This window comes from Takifugu rubripes, chromosome 18 (genome assembly GCF_901000725.2).
Source record: "Takifugu rubripes chromosome 18, fTakRub1.2, whole genome shotgun sequence".
NCBI lineage: Eukaryota > Metazoa > Chordata > Actinopteri > Tetraodontiformes > Tetraodontidae > Takifugu > Takifugu rubripes.
Genome location: NC_042302.1, coordinates 2,663,886 through 2,686,440, shown reverse-complemented (window position 1 = coordinate 2,686,440; position 22,555 = coordinate 2,663,886). Strand labels below are relative to the sequence as shown.

Below are 22,555 nucleotides of genomic sequence, written 5' to 3'. Positions count from 1 at the left end.
GTCTATGAGGAGAATTAAAGTCACTCTTTAAATGAAGTGTCTGATTTTTAATTTAACGACTCAAACAACGGAACCAGACAGGTTTTGACGGCCGACATATATGAGAAAGGGTAAACAAAGGAATGTAAACGGACACGTTGTGCCTTTCTCGTTCGCTGTGCGATATCGACTTCCTGTCGCCCTGACACAACCTCGCATCATCGCCAGTAAAGCTCAGCTGTCAATCATGCTTTACCACGCTGTCAACCCTGAGCTGGGGGAGGGGCTGCCAGTGCCGTAGGGGGGAGGGGGGTTCATGCTAGCGTAAATGATGTAGACAAGAGGCTAATTTAATGTGTAAATAAATCAGCTTTTGTGTTTGAAATAAAATAATAAAAGCATGAAATAAAAGAAACATAGCAGCAGCATTCACTTCACACTTTTATTTACACTATTAATTATTTTTATTGTTGATTCATTTGTTTATTGTTGATTCAATTAAATAATTAGTACCAGTGTGATATCAGCTCACACTGGAATCACACTGATACGACGTTCACAGTTAATTTTGGCAGAAGTTAACCTGAAGGCTGAGATTCTTAGGTTAGGGCCCATGGCCACGCCCCCACCCCCCACACAGGTAATGCACAGAAAGTGTGTTTAATAAATGTGTTTCAATTTAATTTTGATCGCTCTTCACAACACTAAGAACATTTTCTTTTTGACAATGCTCACGAAAGAATTGAGCAAATAATAAAGATAAAAATGCTGATCCTGGCTTCAAATCTAAGAGCAAACGGTGGCTCGCCTGCTCTCAATTGTGCTTTGTTGAAGCAGCTTTAGTCTTAATGTCCAAGAATTCCTGCAGATACTCGCGATTACGCGTGCTTCTGTAGTTCTCTGGACGCTCTGGGTCGCCCATATTGAATCCCGACTGTGAGGGCCATCTGTCTGACTTTGACCCCACCGCTCACCTTCACACCTTCAGTCAGGGAAGAGAGGACACACACACACATTAACACACATTAAGACACATCCTCGTATCTTTTTATGGACATGATACATAACACAGCTCCCTACCCCAAACCTAAATCAATGTTAAAACCAGTGCTTTAAAGTTGTGGTGACCAGCCAAAATGGCCCCGCTTTGAGTATTTTGATACTCAATGTACACACACAAAAGCACACCCACGAATACACACTCCTTACACAGCACACACCACGTGTGAGCCCCAGCCTCGCCTTCTGGCTCCAGGACGAGGTGACCTCTGACCTTTTTAAGAATCGGGGCATATCTGGAAGACAGCTCTGGGTGACGGGAGGCAGCAGGGGTTAACCTGGCAGCAGCAGTTAACATTTAGGAGGTGTAGCATTACTTGCACCCGATACTCCAGCCTGGAATGTTTAACGACCAGCCCAGTGGGAGTTGGCACATCGATCTCCAGACTCCTGGGGAGGTCACCGGGGGTCTCCGTGCATGATGAGGACATAAAGATGAAAAACCTGCAAGGGAAAAAGTGAGGTTAGCAGGTGTCAGCTAGCACGCCACATAGACACCTTCCCTCACAGAACAGTGATTAAAGGGACATTTTTATAGCTCCCTCTGGTGTGATGTAGCTCCCACGGTGACAGGTTGTCCTTGTGTAGCCACAATAGCGACTTGTCATGCTAACAGATAAGCTCTGCCTCTCTACTCATGTTAATTGAAGGTGAAATTACAGTGTGAAAAGTTTGATGCCAGTGAAGACAACCCCTAATCCACTGAGTTTTAGTCCATGGTTTTGGCTTCACACCATGTTTACTGCGCAAATTAACCTCTTAGGCTGCATAAAATGATGCTAACAATGAAACTGTTTCTCTTAAATTAAACCAAATTTGCATACTTTATCCCTTGTAGCTTTTTTTTCTGGTATTTAATCGTTTGTCTCGCTGAAAATTGTTAAAACGCTAATCCAGCTGTCAAACACGCATTCATTTATGAACAGGTGAACGTTTGACTAATGAAGCATCAGCCGCCGCTTGTTTCTTGTTAGTCTGCGTTGAAGAAATGTAATAAACAAAAGAAAACAATCTTTTAGCTTTCTAGCAATAGAAACAATTGTGTCAGATCATCCAACCTCTAAGAATGTAATAAAGAAATTACAATCCGGTGAATTAGGAGGGGGAAATAATACAATTTCCCTCCCTGTAGGATCAATTAAGTCATCAAGTTGAATGTCGTTTAGACATGAATAAACACACTTACTCTGCCCCGTGTGCAGCAGCCTGGTAAACTATAAATCCCAATAAATTAAACAATTTCATATCAAGCTGATAAATATAACTGAATTATTGCCGATTAGTGACAAAAAAAGTTGTTGTTTTTAGCCGTGTAATTCTTACAGAGAGGGACGACACGGCAGCCCGTTAGCATTAGCATTGCTGGCACCTCAGGTGACTCAGACAGTTCAGCTGTTTCTGGGTTAAGATCTTTCGATTCTGGAGCACAGACCTCAGATCTCTGCCGCTCAGCCTACCTTGGTGGGATTTGCTTGACACAAAGAGGCGACACGTAAACAGGAAGTCGACCGTGCCCACTTGGCGAGTCCGTTTGTATGGCTGAAAACAGGCGCGCACAGCTAGAGTGTTCGGGGTCGAGCCTGCCTTTACGAGCCCGGGCCCAGCAGTGTTGCCGGGATCCCACTGAGCACATAATGCGGACTGTGGCTTCGCGTCTGCCAGGCAGGAGAAAGATCTACAGCGTGGAACTGTGGGATAGCCGAGGAGAGGCTGGGATTGTAGGTCACAGCAGGAGCCCGCCAGGATCAAACACGGCAACAGCAGAGGCGCCGCACGTGGGGGCGTTTTGGGTAAAATTCAGGAAGGAGACGCCTGGAAAAGACTGTACCTGTGTGCATGTGTGTGTGTGTGTGTGTGTGTGTGTGTGTGTGTGTGTGTGTGTGTGTGTGTGTGTGTGTGTGTGTGTGTGTGTGTGTGTGGGATTGCCCTGCAGCTGGTGTAAGAAAGTCTATTCAGACATTTTTCTTCCTGTTCTTCTTCTTTAGCCTCACTTCACATCAAGAAATCAGAATAGTTGAAGAATTGAAAAATTTAAATATCATCTTGATTTTCCAAGAGATTAGGGTGTGTGTGTGTGTGTGTGTGTGTGTGTGTGTGTGTGTGTGTGTGTGTGTGTTGGGGGAGTAAAGACAATAAGGAAGAGAGCGGGAGAGAGTCGGGATAAAGGTGTGTGATAGAATTGGAAGATCAAAGCCTTCTGTCACAGCGTGACTGAGCCCCGGGGTATTATGGGTAAGACGGGGCACATACGCGCGCACGCACACACACTCAGGGTCGTATTTGACTCTGAGTGTGATTGATACTAGATTTGGAGAATCACTGTCATTCGTCTCTCCGCAGATCAAACAGCCACATAATCTCCCATAAAAGAAAGAGATGGAGAGAATAAAAAAGGGACAGATGACAGAAGGAGGGGGGGGCAAAGCCTTCTGGTCTGTGAAGTGTTTTCTACAGAAGATCTGCCCTCATCCATCATTCAGCTCCGTAAACGCTTCCCCGAGTCATCACAGGAACGAGTAAATCACAGAGGGTTGGTGTCAGTCACACCTGCTGGACCGTCGGAGCAGGTTTCACTGGATCCAGAAGGTCCAGGTGGAGGTCAGGAGGCTTCCTTCAGATGCTGCTGTTGGTCAGAGAAAGTCGATGCTTGTTAGAGGAGACCCTCTGAGAGCTGAACAAGCCGGTGGTCATTCATCTGCTGCCGCAGCTCTCTTGGGTTCTCCTCGATGCTTTTGTGGCAACAGCTGGACCGACTGTTTTCTGCCAGAGGCGTTGTCTTCTTTAAAGTCCCGTAGAACGTCAGCACCAGGAAGTTGGTGCTTCTCATTGTCGTGAGGTTTCCACGGCAGCCCGGAGACAATGTGGCACCCGTCACCGATCCTCCAGGTTGGAGCCGCTGAGGTTATTCTGGGTCTTCAGGGGGGACGTGAAAGAAAACCAGCGTTCCTCTGAACGTTCCTGCTTCCTTTAGTAGACGGAAGATCAAGTTTGTGATCTGATCAGACAAAGATACGGATCATAAAACAATTCCTGTCCCCCACCTCAGTGTGAGGGGGTCCAATCTCCGGTGGCCGCCACGCGTCAGTGGTCCCGTTGACAGGAAGCAGCTGCTCGTGTCAGATGTAAAAACCAGTAAATGACTCCATCTCTCGAACCCATATGGGTCGTCTTTGTTTGTCCCGTCTGTTGATTGGCTGAAACACAAAACCAGACGGTATGAAGACTTTCAGGCAGTTTCTCAACATTTCAGGAGACACGAGACCAGAACGACGGAAAAATGACAGGTTTTTTTATATATATATAAAAGTATTAAAGTGAGAACTTCTGACAACTGAGAGGCCTTGAAGCATTTTGAAATCTTTCATATTGAATATTGCGGCGTGGACACGTCGTGAGTGTACCGTTCTAAGAACGGTGGCAAAGAACCTGTAGGAAGTTGTTTTTGGATTTGTTTTGTTTGCATCATGCAAATGAAGGAGCTTCCTCCTTTGAACTTTAGGATTGAGATCTCTGTGATCTCAGATCAAGAAACACAACGCTTTGGTCTCAGGTTCTTTGATGTCTAGCAGAAGGTTGGGAGCGAGATCTTCTCCCTTCAACTACTTCATTTCGTGCTATTGGGAAAGACGAGAAGATACAGCTACAGCTTTGAACAAACCAGGAGATGATCTCCAAATTCACTGCAGAGTTTGAGGAGAAAGTGAAGGAACAGGACATGGAGATGGTGAAGAAGATAAAAGAAGCGATCCACCTGGACAGAGAGAGCAAGGATGAAGCGGAGCCTCCGTGTTCCGAAGAAACAGCCGGATCAGAAAACATCACGTGCTGAAAAGAGGAACGCGATAGAGGAGGGATGGAGAAGGAGGAACACTGAAAAACACCTCTGCTGTTGGGTTAAACATGACCACAGAGCTCTCCATCGTTGTGCTGCATATTGCATCAGTCTGGGCCAAGAAAAATCAATGGAGACTCCAGCGGCGGCGTGAAGACCTTCATCTGAGCGGCTGCAGCTTAACGTCTGAGTGATGATTGGACGAATGTGTGACCTGACGACACACCTGCCCTAAGAGCCTCACCTACATTCTCTCCATCCTTTCTGTCTCCACAGATGCACCATCCTATTCAGATGAAGCCTGCCGACAGCGAGAAATCAAATGGTGAGTGGCTGCACACACACACACACACACGCGAGCGTGTCTCAGGTCAATAGCTGCTCTGATTTCCTTAATAATAGCTGTCTCATCCAAAAAGATGCACACAGAGTGGAGAGAAGGCGGCAGCTAATGTAAATAACTATATTTTTCTACGTATGATGATGAATTATTAAGGCGCTCCAGAGCGGAGATCAGTGAAAGTTGAAATGTTTTGGCCTCTTGGTGAACCCTCCGCTCGTACTGCTCTTTCATAGAAACATGCTGTTTGTACCCTCTTCCTCCTCGCTAAACACACGCACACACGCTAAAGTGTGTGACGCTCCGCTGTCACACACTTTATTTTCTCTCATCACCTCTTTTTTTCGGGCGACACGTTGCACATCCAGGCTTGTATTGAGTCCCTATGGCCTCCTCCTCGCTGCTAAAGAGGGCTTTCTTTAAAGGGGCAGTCTATAGCTGTCTCTGATGGAGGACCTCATGAGTTAGTGTCCCCAAATATGTGATTTTACACCGAAATACAGGGATTACATACACAGGAACTTATTTATTTTCCTGATTTATCGTACTTTGATGGCCCTTTATGTGGAAGATGTGGTGTCACCCATTGTTTTGTGAATGGCCATTTTAGAAGTCTGGAGTTTGGCTAACAGGACGTCTCCATCTTGAGTTTTTGGAGCCAGAAGAAACCATATTTGGATAAGAGAGCGGGGCTGGGGGAGGAGTAAGGAGTCATTTTCAGACCAGAAGACTACACCCATCTTTTATATACGGTCTATAATTCAGCAACACAATTGGATATACTGACTCACTACTGCCTCTTAAGGCAAGATGTTGAGCTGCAATAAAATTAACAAGAACTACTGTACATTAAGCTACGCTAGCATGCTAGGACACAGACATTTAAATTGTGAAACCATCTTGAGATCAGTGCAGACAATATTCCCCTCATTTATATCAGCAAACGAAGGTTGGCTGCAGCTTTAGCGTGACCGTAACTGCACGGCCGCAGCAGCTGAACGTGAACACAAAGAAAGATTAAAACAGGGCCGATATCTGAGAGTACAAAACATGGAGGCAGGGCAGAAACATCAAATCGCAGAGATTCGAAAAGTTCTGAGAGCCGAACACCCAGATTCTCTGGTCTCTGACAACAGCCTTGTTTCTTAAAGAAAGAAGGTGGTTCTGATGGGCCACAGCTAAAGAGATGACCCAGACACACAAACACCTTTAAAACCTTTGGTAGATTAGATTTATATTCTGACATCGGCGACACATTTTCTGGATGAATACTTGTGCAAAGCAACCCTTTAAATTCAGTAATTGAGCAGAATATAAAACCAGTTTAGTGAAACTGACCAATAAACCCCCCCACACACAGGTGCTTGAATGTGTTAAGTTCCCATGGACGCTCACTCCACCTGCTGACTTCCTGTCTGCTGCAGGGAAAATACCATAAAATCCTGAATCCAACAATGCAGCAGAGGGCTCCTTATAAAAACCATCATCCGCTCCGCTGAAATATGGCAAAATATGGCTTTAGAAGACATAACCGTCAGGATAACGATGACAGAACTTAATCAAAGCGCCGCTGCTCACAGCCAGAATGGAGAAATATGGAGCAGACCTTACGCATCATCTCCATTCACTTAATGGTAATGACCTCTAATAAACCCGGTGTTAGCGGCGCTGCGGCGGTGACAAATGGCTGCTCGGAGGTTTATTCACTTAGTGGGTGGAGGAGCTGGGGGGAGATGGAGTGATGTACAGTAACACAGAGAGCCGAGGCGCTTTTTCTCTTCACTCGAGATCCTCCTTTTACTTTGAGGTGCAGCTCAAACAGAAAGAACACCAAATACGGTGGGACCTCTCCTTACGATTTTTTTTTATAAATCATAAAAATGCATCAAAACATCTAACAAATACATGTTACAATTAGATTATCGCACAATAAATGTAGGAATTCAGTGCAAGGCTTCTCCAGGAACAAAATTAACTTCATTACAGGCTAATCTTACATTAGCCGTCATTACTAGCAACGAACGTTAACACTTGTGGTAACACCGCCATCTAATGGACAAACATACGAACACCCACAATAAATAAAAGTTAAACGAAGGCGACGCTAGGATACACACAAGCTTGTACATATTGACGTCCCTCCTAGCCAATGGGATAACAGGAAGATGCTAGGAGTTTGTGTTCGCTAAACTCCGCGAGCTGCGAGTAGCAGCGGTAGCGTATTTTTGGCTTCGTAACCTGAAAGTTCCTTCGTAACAAGAAGAAATATTTTCCCGTTGAGACGCTTCGTATCCTGAAATATTTGCATGTAGAGACGTTCGTAAGTAGAGGTCCCACTGTAGTTTAATTATGTAGTTTAATTGTCCACCACCACGCTTTTACCTAAAATAAGACTTGTAATTGATTAAGACTGCAGACTTTTGCGTTTTAACATCACCATTTAAAAAAAAAAAAATCATCCAAAGATGTAAACGAAAGAAACACAGCAAAACAATATTGGAGCTAGCATGCTAAGCAACAAGAGCGCAGGGCAGATAAGACACAAACGTCAGTCGTGTGACAGAAATAGTTACTATAAATGTTTACTTAGTACAGCGCATGGACGTAACTCATGACAGCATCGGGTGAAATCATATTAAATTTATCGAGGCAACTTTTCCTTTAATACGCTAAAAATCAGCACGGTGCCAATTCCATCAAATGTTCTCTTTCCTTTTTTTTCTTTTTTTAAATCCCAGCATGGAAAGCTGACTCCAGATCATCCCAGAGCCGGCTTTATGAGTCTTATCACACACTCCCGCCTGCCGGAGCGCCGCGTCCAAATACACAGAAACAGTCACTTGTAACGATATCTGCTCTCTCTCTTCCATCGACACAGAGTTAATTAATTACATTGCTGTTAGACTTGTGGTAATCTTCCTCTGGAGTGATGAACACACACACACACACACATACATTTTCTACAAAGGAGTTAAAGCTTTTTGAAACAACACTTATCTTGGCAGCGCATCCCAACAGTGTGTTTTTTAAACACACAATTCAAACAGCAAAATAAACAAGTGCACTATTGATTTCCCAGAGTGCAACAGACCGCTTATCTCCTTCGCCTCGCAGTAAGAGCTGACAGTTCCCTCATTAAAAATGAATTGGATTAGCATTGCATTGAACACCTAAACACACAGGGTTCTACGGTTAACCTGGCCGAAACGGGTCGGAGAAAGAGGATGAATCCATGAGGGAGAGAGGAAGAGGAGGAGGAAGGGCCGGAGATTCTCAGCACGCGTTCGGGGTTGAAGTGATAATGAGACATTGATCAGAGTCTTACAGATGGCATGATGAAACACACAGAGTCTGCCTGTGCTCATCTCTGTCCCACTGTTGTCTGCCTCCTTCTTTCTCTCTTTCATGCAATTGCTGTTTTGTTTCGTCTTTTGCTATTTTCGCCCCCCCAACCCCCCCCCCCCCCCTCGTTGTCGCCTCATATTGTCTTTCTCCCTTTTACATTCTTTTTGTCGCCGCCGGTCTGTCTTTCTTTTCTCTTCTATTGTTCTGCTGTTCTTCAGAATTCCAGGGCAACGTTTTTGCTGCCTGGTCAGATGTGCACACAATGCTATCATCTTTCAGTGGGAGCAGTCACACGCAGTCGTGGCAGAAATACCCCCCAAACACTCCTGAAGGTGTGAGAGAAGATCCGTCACATTCTCTCATAAGAAAAGATCGTGAGAGGAAGTAGCCAAAAACTAAAACAAAAATAGATGAATGTGCAAATGAATTGTCGGGGGGGCTGTGGAAAGGCTTTAGCACGCAGGCTAATTAACACTTTCTGCCAAGGACACATTGACGAGCGAGGAAGCAACTCAGATTGCCTGAACATTATTTTTAAACAGAAAGAAATAATGGTTTCCTTCTACTGAATATGTCACAGTGCCTTCTTCTTCTTTTGTCTGCAGCAGTGGAAGACAGGAAGTTGTTCATCGGCATGGTGTCGAAGAAGTGCAATGAGAACGACATCCGGGTCATGTTCTCTGCATTCGGACAAATCGAGGAGTGCCGAATCCTCAGAGGGCCCGACGGTCTGAGCAGAGGTGCGTGTGGCTCCGACCCTCTTCCACCCACATGAAACACGGTGTGGATATTTCGGCCACAGCGCCCTCTAGCTGCTGCCGCTGTTCACTGCGGCGCGACTCCAGCGTGCCAAAAACAAACTTGTTGGAAATCTTTGACAAGACGTGTCTGGTTTTGGAGCCAATGGCCGTGTCTCAAAACATAAAAATCAGTTGAGATCCCAAAGTAACAATAGGAATGATTTTCGCTGAATCCTCGGGGAAATTTCGACTTGATGTTGCTGCATTTATGTTTAAAGTTCTCACAGTTAGCTTCAGTTGTGTTGGCGTTGCTGCGAGTCCGTTCACCTCCGAGTCCCCGAGAAATGTTTTGTGGACTCAGAAACTGCCGCCACTCCTCCATTTGTAATGAAAACAGCTGAATTTTTCATCTTTTTTTTTTTGCACTGGAGCACATTTACCTTCACCTTTCATAATTCACCGTCACCAGTAGAGGTTGTTGCCCAACAACAGAGGCCTTTCTAAGCGAGGATGGACAGTGAGTGAAGGTGAACCCTGTCTTTGTCCTTCCTGTTCAATAAGAGAGTCAGTGAGCAGCATATGAATATGAGTAATATAAAACTCCTGAATCAGGGATGATTGTCCCAGGAATGATTCAAACAGCCTTTTTGTGCTGTGCCGTGTGTGGAGGCCGAGGTTGTCACAGTCGGCAGGAGAGTACAAAAACATCCACGGACATGCTAGTCCTTTCATGGGGCCACAGCGACGCGTCCCAGATGCTGCAGCACGCAGCTCTCGCTGTGAAGGGTCCGCATGATTAAAACACACGAAGCACTCGACGCTCTTTTTTATCCCCGGTGGCCCACATCTGTCACATCGGACCATTAGTGGACTCGTATTGTGAATTTGATATAAGTGAGATCTTTTATTCATGCCAGAGAAACCAGAATAACAATGAAAGCAGTGAGCACACAAAGAACTGACAAAGGCAAAACTGGGTAACGCGTTCAGGTGACGGTAAAGGCAGGGGACCGGAACCTGTCAAAGAGCCCCTCTATACCTGTTTGAGTAAAAAACAAACCAAACAAAGCCAACAGGGTTGTGTTGAGCAGACACGGTCATTGTTGAGAACCAGCTGCTTGCTCTATAATGAAGATCTCCATCAACTTTTTAAAGTCGGCTCGCAGGCTGGTAAAAATGAACTGTGGCGACACCTAGAGGCCGCTGTGGCTACTGTGAGCACATGGATTCCGCTCTATATATCTCTTTGCCTCTCTCTCTCTTTTTTCTCTCCCCCTCTTGCTCTCTCAGCCTCAGCCCCAACATCCCCCCTTCCCCCCTCTGCCGCCCCCTCCTCTGACCTCCTTCCACACGTCCCTGCCCTCCGCTGTCCAGGTTTAGCCTCGCTGTAAGCCACTGCTCTGATCTCTGCTTCCTCCACAGCGAGGCCGAGGGCGCGTTCCTACCAGCCTTCCCAGACAGTACGCCTGAGTGGCATTTCACACAGCAGAGCTTCTGTGGCCTTTTCAGTCGGAAAACAGCAGAATAACCGTTCATCAGCAACACCTTTAGGCCACCAGCGCCACACCTCTGTGGAGCTGTCCGGCATCATTTTCCTTCAGGCCCGGGTTTTTGTAGAAGGATATGAAGGCAAATAAATCTAAGAGTCTGGCCAGAAAATATTGTCAGACACAAATTATTCCACGGAATGGGATTGAATCGCAGCCATAACAGCCGAATTTCCAGGTCCCGGCCCCCTTTTTCTTGGTCTCGTTCTATCAGCGACGGCCACTGAATCAGCTCTGACAATACATAATCTGTAGCCACGAGAGCACGTTTAAGCGCGGCTCTGAACGCGGCAGCGGCGCCGCGGTGGATGTGGGCGAGGAGATCAGAGCGCAGCCTCGGCAGGCAGAGCCACGCGTCCACCTGCAGAATCCACGGCCTGCTGGCTTCATGTAATTGTGTATATCGATGCCGTCTAAACGGAGTCCTCCCGGGGTTGTTTAAAAACCACAAATTGGCCTATTAGCAAGCAGTCAAACAACTGGCTTTGTCGACTTGACATGAAAATAAGCAGCCATAAAGTCGAAACATGACCAGATTTCAGCCATAAACAAGCCGCTCCAGCCATCGATCCAATTTCTGTCCAGCTCCGGTCGTAAAATAGGGATACCCCCCCCCATCACCCTCCCCCTCCATACTTCTCTCTCCCTGCTCCCCCCCACCTCCCCCTCCCTTCTCTCCCTTTTGTGGCTTGTGTGTGCTGAGGAGACAGGGGGGGTCTTTTAGAAACTCTCCTCCTCCTCCTCCTGTCACAAGAGCTGTCGTTTGTCCCCGCAGGTCCAGTGTGAACCTGCTGGTCATCTTTTTTTTTTTTTTTCCCTGTGAATGTTTTGGATGTCTCACTTCCTGAACGTGTTTCTCTCTCTTTTTTCAAGGTTATGTAGAACTGCCTCAGAGTAAACGCCATCTTCCGCTCACCCTGGCTGTCCTAGAATCTCAGTTAATTTGTCCTCCTTTTTCCCCCCGCACATGCCAAGCCCGTCCCTCCCTTCCCTGATCCCTCCTTCTCTCCCTTTTCGGTTTGTCCTCATCAATATTTCAGATGCGATGGCCAGATTCTGATATGAACCGTTTAGACATGAATGCAAGTGGAAGAGGAAGCGGCACCAGTCCCACGCCAGCCTGGCAAGTCAATAAACGACCCTAACTGGATTGGAAGCAGACAGGCTTTCCATGTGCTGTCAGGTCCCAGAGCTCCCAGTCCCACCTAGCCGCGCTGCTGAGCTCCTATTAAATGGTGATATCAATCAGAAGAGCGCGCCGCTCTCCCGCTATTAATAAAATATGGATCACATCACCAGTGGATAGCTAGGCCAGGGGAGCTACCCTACTTTCATTAAAGGACTGTTGGTTCTCCAGTGACGACAGAATATGGCCCGCGAGGTATTTTTAGAACCCACATTTCATCGCTGTGTCGTGAAAAAGCAAGACGCCCAAACCAGCCAGAGAAATGTCGTTCCTAAAGACTTCCCCCGCTTTATTAATAGCTGTCTTTTAATCAGTCGGTGTAGAAACTGGCTGAAGAACATTCCCGAACTGAAGGCAACAACTGGCGTTTCCTTCTCCACGGTGATGAAGCTGGCCAGTTTTAGAAATAGAAGGGTCAAAAATGGACATTCCCTCTTTAACTGGTCCGGTCCGGGACAGTGGTCCTCTGCAGGAGCCAAGGGCAACTTCCTGAACCTGGACACAGGCTAAACTGGAGGAGAGGGTAGAAAACAGCAGGAAAGGGGGCTTCGGAAGTCCCGATCGAGCCTCATTCTGTTTCCTTCTCAATGCAATCAAACATAGTCAGCGAGGCCACTTTTATATCGAAGTCGAGAAGACAGAATAAAATCTAGCAAGGACAGAATAGGTGAAGAAACAATGTGGGATAGCTTGAATAAGGGTCCAGAAGCTGCTCCACACAAATAAAAGGAGTACTTTTTATGACAGGGGTTTGAAGGTATGAGTAAGCATAAGTTAAACATCGGCTGCTGGTTACGAGCCGAATATCTGAACGTTTATGTGAATATTTCCCTTCGAGCTTCACAATACTTTAGCTTCGCTGCCCGGTGAAGCAAACCAAACACCTTTAAATACCGACACAATAACGGGGCCATATTTCATTTGATTCCCCTCCCAAATCAGTTCAATTTGAGCTCGGTTACATTGGAAAGTTAACAAATAGCGCCCCCACTGGCTCAGGTCAATAAAGCATCATTTAAGATGCGTTCCCCTCAGGAGACGTCACACAATGGCTTCTAAAATGCTCTACCATTGGATAATATGTGACAAATACAACTGGAGGACACTATTTCAACAGTTAAAGCTCAGTAAAGTGTCCCCCCGATAGATGTAATGCCCTCTAGGGTGCGTTCTCAGCAGAGACGCAGCCAGCCGGTATAGCAAGTAAAGTGTCCTCTGGATGGGGCATTAACAAAGGGCCCTCAGTGAGAACCTTCCGGGGGCGATTAAAACGCCCTCTACGATGTTTCTGAGCGAGGGAAAGACCATGTCGAAGTGCGTCTCGAAATATCGCCACGGCATTTTGTTTCCCCGTGGAAACGCACGCCGGTGTCGCGGGCGTGTTGACATGTGGCCCCCTGCAAGGACGCGTTCCCATGTTCTCTGGATCCTGCGGTTGGAGGAGAGGACCAGCCGTCCGTCACTCCCGACCTCGTTCTATCACGGCAACCGTGGGCTTTTTGATAGAGGTGGAAGAGGACAATGATCACATCTATTCCTCGCCGCATCTGCTCTCTCTCTCTCTCTCTCTCTCTCTCTCTTGCTCTCTCTCTCTCTCTGCCCCCCCCTTTCATTATCCTTCCCCAGCCCCCCACTCATCTGTCCACACAGCCAGGGAGAGTCTATCACATGACCCAGGCTGTTCATTTTTCTCCCGTTTTTTCCCTCCTCGTCAGCCAGCCGAACCTGAACACGTGTGTGTCTGTGTTTCCATGTGTGTGTGTGTGCGTGTGAGCATGTGTTAATCGGTTCAGGCCTGGCTGCGCTAATATGTCCGTGTTTAGTCCTGGGTGGGTGTTCCCGGGGCCGGTTTTAAGCAACTTTATCATCCCTAATCGGCCCCCGTCCAGCCAGACAAACACATCATCTCCTGTCCAGCAGCACCAGTAACTCCCTCAAAGCACCTTTGATTGGCTGAAATCTGCTCCGGCCTCCTCTCTTCCACCGTCCTCTCGTCTCCGCGGAGCAAATTAATATGATTTTCGGTCTGATTCCCTTCTTCCAGAGGGCCCCCGCAGATATTTTGTCTGGTTCGCCGCCGCCTGTCTTTCCTGTTGGAGAGAGAGAGGGCATCCAATCAGACACATAACACAGACCCAAATGAATTCAAATCACTTTCATGCAAATTTGAGCTGATTTACATTGTTGGGCTGTTGAAAGCGACTGAATTCAGGTATGACTAATTTGGCCGGCGCTGAGGGAGGGGGCGGGGGGGGGGGGGGGGGGTGCGAGACGCTGACAGTAAGAGAGGAGGAGGACGCCGCTGTTCCGTCTGCTGACGAAGGGGTCGAGATGTTGGGTCGGGAGGGGTGGCTGTTCCTGTCACGACACTTGTGCTCGTTTTTCGGCTGTTGTTGCCGCAGCAACGGAGAACACTGTTGTCTGCCTGTGAGCTGTTCTCTGTATCAATCTCTGTTTCAGTTTTTTTATAACAACGACGTGTCCAAACCTTTTGTCCTGTTTTTGTTCTTTCTTGTCTTCCCTCCTCCTCCTCCTCCTCCTCCTCCTCCTGCCCCTCTTACCTGCCCCCTTCTCCCTCCCACTGTCCCGCCATCCCTCCCTCCTCCCCTCCTCTGCCCTCCCTACAGGATGTGCGTTTGTCACCTTTTCCACCAGAGCTATGGCACAGAATGCAATCAAAGCCATGCACCAGTCTCAGACCATGGAGGTACGGTACTCTCGGCCTTTCTTTACCTGTTTTCCAGTATAGTTCAGACTTGAGTTGCATGTTTTCACACTTGGATGTAAGAAAAAGGTCGATTCAACAATCAGATACCGTTGGCCTTTTCTGCCAAGGCCTTCTGAACAACTTCTTATCCTCTTCATGCTCACCACATCAAACATACTCAAACATAAAATCCCAGCTTCAGATCTAGAATCAAATCAATTGTTGCTCGGTATCCATGGCGATTATGCCTCAAAACCCCCTCGCGCGGCTAAATAAGTCCCCGCTTGTCACTAATGTGTTGCTCCTCATGTTTTTGCATGTTGCCCAGTAGTTTTCCTGCCCCTCCAGTTTTTTCCCAGCTTGGAGTGTGATCAACCTGTGCGGACAGGTGCAGGCTTTTATAGCTTGTTAGCCTCGTGTTAGCTTGTGTCGGTTAGGAAGACGGCTGAGTTCAGACCTCCAGCCCCATCCTTAATCAGAAGGTAGCTGCGTCTCTGTGTCGCGCGCTCACGCCAGTTCGCTTTCCGGTCAAACCCAGGCAAACACAGACAATATAGGCGCCAGAGCCGGGGCGTCACCGGCGTTCTGAAGCCCAGCAGCTGCTGCAGCCGCCCCAGCTGTGTTCTTCCTCCCTCCGCTCGCAGGGCGGCCTTTGTGGACGGTGGCAGGCCGCTACTCAGGCTGGGTGACAGGCCTGCGATTGGGAAGAATTACATGGTAGAAGACGTGTGACTCGGCAGGAGGCAGACTAAAAGTGCTAATAACAGACATTGTTAAAGCGGAAAAGAAAGAAGACCGCCGTTCGCCCCGTAGCCCCCTCATTAGAGCTGATCATGATAATCAAGGCTGCTCATGAAGTGCCGTGACCCTGTCATCAGGGAAACGTGCCCCCTCCCCTTGTTTGTGTGTCTGCGTGGATATTTTATATATGTTTATGTATATCAGGACAGCTCCTGTTCTGAGTTAAACAGAACACGATCACACATAATCTGGAATTACCAGCCATCTCTCCCGGCACCACCACCAGTAAACACCACCACCATGACTGGGTGCTCACAGGAAACGGGCCTTAAACCACAGCGCAGCCATACTGCAGTGGACGATGGCGGAATTCCTCCGTTCCCACCGGAAAAAAAAGGAGCCGCGGAGCCTCGGGGGCACCTGAACCGTAGCACCGACGCTCCCCGTTTTTACCATCTGAAAGTAATTACTCCCAGTCTGTATGGGAGAATGAGCTGTGGTAAACACACCGTTCGGTTATTGTCTCTGCTGGAGTGTGTGTGTGTGTGTGTGTTTGCATGTTTGTGTGTTTAGAACACTCACAAGGGGGTCTGGATGGTTCCGTTGCTGTCATATCTGTTCTGATTACCCGGTGACATTCAGGTACACGGCAGCGCACGTGCGGGCTGAATGTCAGGCCGTAATGAAATGTGGCCGCAGGCTGAAGACTGATGAAGAGGGGAGCGGGCGCGGGGCCCCGCCCTCCACCACCGTGGTCGATGCTCTCACGTTTTCCATCCAACGAGGAAGCAAAACGCAGATTCATTTTAACTAAATGAGAGGAACCGATATGGATAACCACCCCCTGGTGGCTGGTTGAGGTATCTCATAAGCCCCTCCCCCACACCTGAAGGGGCGTTAGAGGAAAGATGTAAGCAGGATTGTTGACGGCAGCGTTATTTTTGATTCCAGAAGACCAGTGGAGGTAAACCAGGTCAGTTTATTCGTCTTTGTCCTCAGAACGGAGCCGACAGGAAGTCGACTGCAGTTAAATCAAACTCTTCCGCTGCGGCTCAGACCTGCAGACACGCTTCAAGTAATTACAGTGGGGCCTCTACTTACAAAATTAATTGGTTCCGGAAGTTGTTTCGTAACCTGAAAATTACGTAAGTAGAGATGCGTTTTCCATGTAAATGCCCTAATCCGTTCCAAGCCCCCAAAAATTCGGACATATTTTTTTTATAAATCATAAAACATCAAAACATGTAACAAATACATGTTACAATTAGATTACCGCACAATAAATGTAGGAATTCAGTGCAAGGCTTCTCCAGGAACAAAATGAACTTCATTACAGGCTAATCTTACATTAGCCGTCATTACTAGCAACGAATGTTAACACTTGTGGGAACAACGCCATCTAATGGACAAACAAACGAACACCCACAATAAATAAAAGTTAAACGAAGGCGACGCTGGGATACACACAAACTTCTACATATTGACGTCCCTCCTAGCCAATGGGATGACAGGAAGATGCTAGGCCAATGGCCAAGCAGCTACAAGCAAGTTTGCGTTCGCTAAACTCCGCGAGCTGCGAGTAGCAGCGGTAGTGTATTTTTGCCTTTCGTATCCTAAAATTTCTTTCGTAACAAGAGGAAATATTTTCCCATTGAGACGTTTCGTAACCTGAAAATTCCGCCTGTAGAGACGTTCGTAAGTAGAGGTCCCACCGTATTTCTGGTGATTCATTTACTCGACACAGAGGCTTCTGCCTGGGACAGGCCCCGCCTCCTGCCTTTGTCTTAGCCTCCGCAGACGGCGCCATCTCAAGGCAGCTCGAGTGACGGATAAATGAAATGAAGAAGTTTTACAGCACATAAACTCTCTGGAAAAGATCTTTTCAGGGTAAACAGAGCGACGCGGTTCCACGTGTGTAAATCTCTTCACGCTCGTCTCTGATAGTCGGCTTCAGGCACGTGCGCCCGTGCATGCTGAGGTCAAATCACAGCCTGAAGAAGGTGCTGATGGGTATTTTCGCAGCGCGGCACGTTGCCCATATGCTGTAATTACATCATTTTAATTATGCCAGGTGCTTATTGTCGCGTCTGCAGAGTCGTTCCCAGAATACAGGTTGTCAGGCCATAAGCCTCCATGGAGCCACCTGTCAATCACAGGTGGGTTGTGCAACGATCTGAAAAACTCGAGAGGTCTTTAAAGGAACCCCAACGTGCACATTTCACAGCCAGTCGTCCAAACGAGCCGCAAAAATACGTATGCCACATTTGTCAAATGCAGAGAAACAGGGTTGTTCTTTTTTTCCTACTGTAGAAAGACTGAAGTAACATTTAAAAATCCTAAATTAGCCTTCTCATGTTGGCTAGTTCGCCGTGTTAATAATTGTGCGTAATAGTCTCGTGTGTTGAGGGCCTCCTGAAATGTTTTGCTGCCCGTCGAGAGACAAACTCATCACATTGCCCCCTGTTGTTTGCATTCAAAAGTGGCCAATTCAAAGCAAATCAGATGGTTTCGCAAATTTTGTTCAACGCAACATGAGGTGTAATTGCGCCCAGCAGCAGCACAGTCGCCCGTCAGCTGCAAGTACCTACAACCATTACCCGATAACCAACTGGCCTCAACGCAGCTTCCATCGCGGCGGTGGGGTCGCGTTGGAGGCCTTTCATCCCGCAGCCTCTGAAACACAGATCCGTCCACGATAGACGCTGTCATCAGGTTAACGCCAGGAAACGCAGATTGCCATTAATGATATTTACACGGTTTGCTTCTGCGACGGCGTTAGACCTAGCGTTGGTGAAAGCTAGCATTAGCATGGCGTCGCATCCGTTAGAGGTGAACTTATCCAACTGTAAACGTGGAGAACTTTGATTGGTTGCTGCGATTCCACTTGCATGAGGAGTTTCACTCGTTTTGATTTCATGAGGAGTCAAGAGATTATTACTTTAATCTTTGACTCTTTGGGGATAAAAAAGTGTTTTTGTAAATGTGGAGGAACACGGATTTCCCAGGACAGTGATTCATCTCACTCATGACTGATTAGCACTACAGTCAGTCGGCATTTCATATATGAAAGTTCAAGCTGTTGCTAATCTGTGATGAATTATTGAAAATCCCCCGCGGTCAAATCAATGATGATTTGTTTCTTTGAGGGGAAACGCGCAGATGGCAACAGCAGCAGGCGGTGTTGCTTTTCCGACACATGTTCTCATCCTGTCGGCGCTGAGGTGACCCATCACTTACAGGAAGACTTGAAGGCATCGTCCAGTTTTTCAGGAACCTCTCCGCGGCCAGGACTAGGAGCATTTCCAGGCGCTGTCAGCTGGAGCGATGTGATATTAATGAAGGAAATGAGGCCGCTAGACGCGACGCTAGCTTGTATAGCTGCTAAAACCGCCGGGAAGGGGCCGCATCTACGCACAGGCAGGTAACCAGCCGTCACTGGTTAGCTGGAAACAGTAGCTGGAGCAATTCTATCCCTCGCCATGCTCCGATGGCGCCTCCAACGAGATGTCTCCATCAAAAGGATGATGTTCTCCGGTCTTTGTTTCGCACCGACTGGGCCTCCGTCAGGCTTTGATGCGGTGTGGGAGAAACGCTGCGCCCGTTCGTGTTCAGTCGCTGGAACTGTCATCCACAGCCTTCTGATTTTACTCTATGTCCCTTTAATGTGTGTGGTAGTCACAATTGTGTGCACGCACACACACACCCCCTCTTGATTCCAAGACTCCACTTTTTTTGACTCTAAATCTCCCTCTCAGCACCCTCTGTGGTCATCATAATCAATCGCTCTCTGTCTTTTGTATCTTACACATTCACACACGCACTAATTTGCAGCAACACACACGGCGCGCGTGCGCGCAGCTCTCCTCATGTGAGATGATGAAATACTTAGAGAAGTCAGGAAATCTCTTTCTGGTGAAACCAATCTGGACTCGGAGATAACTGAACCCTGGTGGTAAAAGAAGAAAGCCCGCTGGCTTTAGAGTCAGGTTTCCTGTGTGTGTGTGTGTGTGTGTGTGGGTGTGGGTGTGGGTGTGGGTTCGTTTTGGTCCCCAGTTCTTCCTCTTCTGGACTCCCGAGTGCCTCCGTGGTCTCATCAGATATGTTGTTTGCCGGCTCGTAGAGTTTTTTTGGGGGAGTTTTTTGCCGATTGAGACGTGAAGAGTGACGATAACTTACAGAACCACAAGGTTTATTTCCTTTAGATGTGACCATTCGTTGCGTTGTTATCGTTTTCAGACTTCCTCAGATATGAGATTACAATTTTATTTCCCCCAGCATTTAAAGGTGCTATTCCGCGATTAAGTTTTATAGATTTTCCTTCGAGGGGGTGACTTTTTCTTCCTTCTTCCTTCCTTCCTCTTCCTTCTTCCTCAGGGCTGCTCGTCTCCTATTGTGGTGAAGTTTGCCGACACGCAGAAGGACAAGGAGCAGCGGCGTCTGCAGCAGCAGCTGGCGCAGCAGATGCAGCAGCTCAACAGTGCCACCACCTGGGGGAGCCTGACGGGCCTGGGCGGCCTCACCCCGCAGTATCTGGCAGTAAGAAGAGCCGCCGCGTCGCCCACCTCCACCATCACCTCATCCGCCCCTCACTGCAGCCCCGTGGCCAACGCCGCCGCAGTCAGTGCTGCAAAACCAGAGACAGAAAGAATAATCCTAAAATACTCTGTCCCTCCTCCTCCTCTGCCTCCTTTTGTTCTAACGTTCTTTCCCGCTCATTATTGTTCTCCTCCTCTTGTATTGAGGAAATGAGGTCTCTGATTCGGGTCTGAAGCTGCCAAAAGTCAACAATGTCCCCAAATTTGAACAAAGGGAAATGAAGGCAAGGGTACAGCCTCCTTCCAGAAGCTGTCAATCAAAGTTTCCACACAAGGACATTTTGAAAGTCCTCCTTTTTATTGTGATTACAAAGTGATAATCACTTTCTCGGCTTGTGATGGCAAAATTACCACCGTGTCATCTGTAGCCGGCGCCGTCTCCCAGAAACGCCCTTCAGTTCCTGCTAATTTGCAGCAGCGAAGGAACGTCATTCAGCGCAGATTAAATGTTTTTATCAGTACAGAGGAAGAACGTTCAAACGGGGCTTCAGACAGTCTCCGTCTTTGTCCGTCTCCTTCATTAGATCAGCTCGGCCCTCCTGCGTTTGTGCGTTTCTCTAATTGTTGCATTAATGCCAGAACGACCACGTCGGGTTTCTTCCGCCCGCCCACACTGGGGTCGGGCAACAAAGTAGAACCTTGGTAAAAAAAAAAAAAAGGGGGTGCAAAAATGGTTGTTTTATAGGTTTTAGCTCCCAAAATATCCACTTCTGCTAAAAGGAAAAATTAAATATCTGTTATTCTGGAATTATAAAATATTTCTAATGTCAGAATTTGGCTTAAAAAAAATCCATGAATGTTCTGACCTCATTAGGTTTTTTCTTCTTAATCTTCTTTTCGAGCTTTAGAGCTCCACACTAACCAAGCTCTACATGCTAGCTGCTAACAGCTCCCATTTCCATTGTGAATCCTCGCTCTTGTTTCCGTGACCTTTCGCTCCTTTTTCATGTCTTTTAAAGAGATTTCGCCGTTGTCTAGAAGCAAATGACGAAAAGAATCACACAGTGGAAACAAGATGTTAATTTGCTGTTAATTCCAGTCTTTGAAGGATGAGTTTTTGACAACATCAGTATTCCACTTTTGTTTTGGAATCTAATTAGTCGGCTAGATTAGAGCTTTCATGCTCAACTTGTCTGGAAGAATCGTAGATGAATGCAAACATCTCTTGCTTGGAGGGAAGATCAGACTTTATTAGCAGCTCATTTACTCATGGAGCACTGAGGCAATAGCCACAATGCTAACTCATTAGGAGTTTAGCCTCTCAGTGTAGCATTGTAGAGACGTCAAAGCTTTGGTCTTTGTTTCACCCTCCTTTCTTTTTCTCTTTCTCTCTCTTGCCATCAGTTGCTTCAGCAGGCGGCCTCCTCTGGTAACCTCGGAGCCTTCAGCGGGATCCAGCAGATGGCCGGTAAGGCAAGAAAATCGCTCCCTGGAAATACACAACAGCAGCGGGCTCTTTGGCGCACCTTCCTGTTATCTTCTTCACAGACTTGTAAAAAAGAGGACCAAAGAGCATAACAGATGAACTCGCATGGCAGAGTTAAGAGGGATTCTTGCCCCGAAGATTTATTAAGTGTTGCTAAGAATTGTCTTGATCTTTTAATGAGGCCAGACAAAGAGTTGTGCCCTGGGCGTGCAACATTAGCACCGCGGCTTTGCAGGGATGGATGAATCACAAAGAAAGAAATGGAAAAAGCAAAAGGAGGAGAGGAGGATGTCCAAAGTAGAGCCCCTCTGCTGCAGGCTGACGCCACCTAGTGGCCTCTTTGCCGGTCCTCTGAGCCGTGACAGTCAAGCCGTCGCTCATTCAGGTCAAATCTAACGCGGTTAGCTTGTTTCCGTGGTTAGAAAACCTGGCAACCTCTCAGAATCAGTTCAATTATCATAATACCCCCCCCCCCCCAAAAAAATGCAGATAAGAAATCCACTGTCATGGAAAACCCGACGCTAACGATGTCGTCCGTTTCCCTCGAGGGGAGAAGATTAACCAGCGCCCATTTCTGCTTTTATGGATGGAGCTCTAAATGCAGCAGGATTCCACTTGTTAGAGCCGAATCAGTTTTAAATAGACGAGTTTAGTCTGATTTGTAATGAAATGTTGCTCTGGGCCGAGCCAGCGTCCGTACTCAGGCGCTAATGAATTAAAGGGACTCCAGGAAAATGGAAAATGACGGGCGGAGAGACGGGCCGGCGCTGCAAAGTGCAGCTGATGCACTAAAACGTGCACATTGTATTAACCCAGTTCTGTTTTAATCTGAGCCCTGAGCGCGTCAAGAAGCCTCCTATTAAACGCTGAACAAGAGCAAATCTCCGTCATTTGGGCCGTTAAATTGAGATGATTTCCAACCCCTCTCTCTCTCTTCCTCATCCCCCCCTTTGCTCCTCCCTCCAGCCCTCACGCCCTCCTCTCCCCTCATCCATCCATCCCAGGGTGTTTTCAAAAATAAGGGGCCAGCTTAATTGTGCAGCGTTTGGCACTGGGAG

At 47.4% G+C, this 22,555-nt stretch overlaps 1 protein-coding gene across 19 annotated transcripts in view; it reads left to right on the top strand.

Annotated features, from left to right (window-relative positions):
* celf2 (cugbp, Elav-like family member 2) overlaps positions 1-22,555 on the top strand; it is a 120,317-nt gene that overhangs the window by 83,325 nt on the left and 14,437 nt on the right. For 10 of the 19 annotated variants that reach the window (XM_029825725.1, XM_029825736.1, XM_029825734.1 and 7 more), the window contains 5 exons: positions 5,147-5,195; positions 9,161-9,295; positions 14,656-14,735; positions 19,851-20,012; positions 21,416-21,479. In XM_029825725.1, coding sequence (XP_029681585.1) covers positions 5,147-5,195; positions 9,161-9,295; positions 14,656-14,735; positions 19,851-20,012; positions 21,416-21,479 — 490 coding nt within the window. Of the gene's footprint in view, positions 1-5,146; positions 5,196-9,160; positions 9,296-14,655; positions 14,736-19,850; positions 20,094-21,415; positions 21,480-22,555 lie in introns of all 19 variants that reach the window. The other 9 variants (XM_029825733.1, XM_029825731.1, XM_029825732.1 and 6 more) reach the window with 1 other exon arrangement.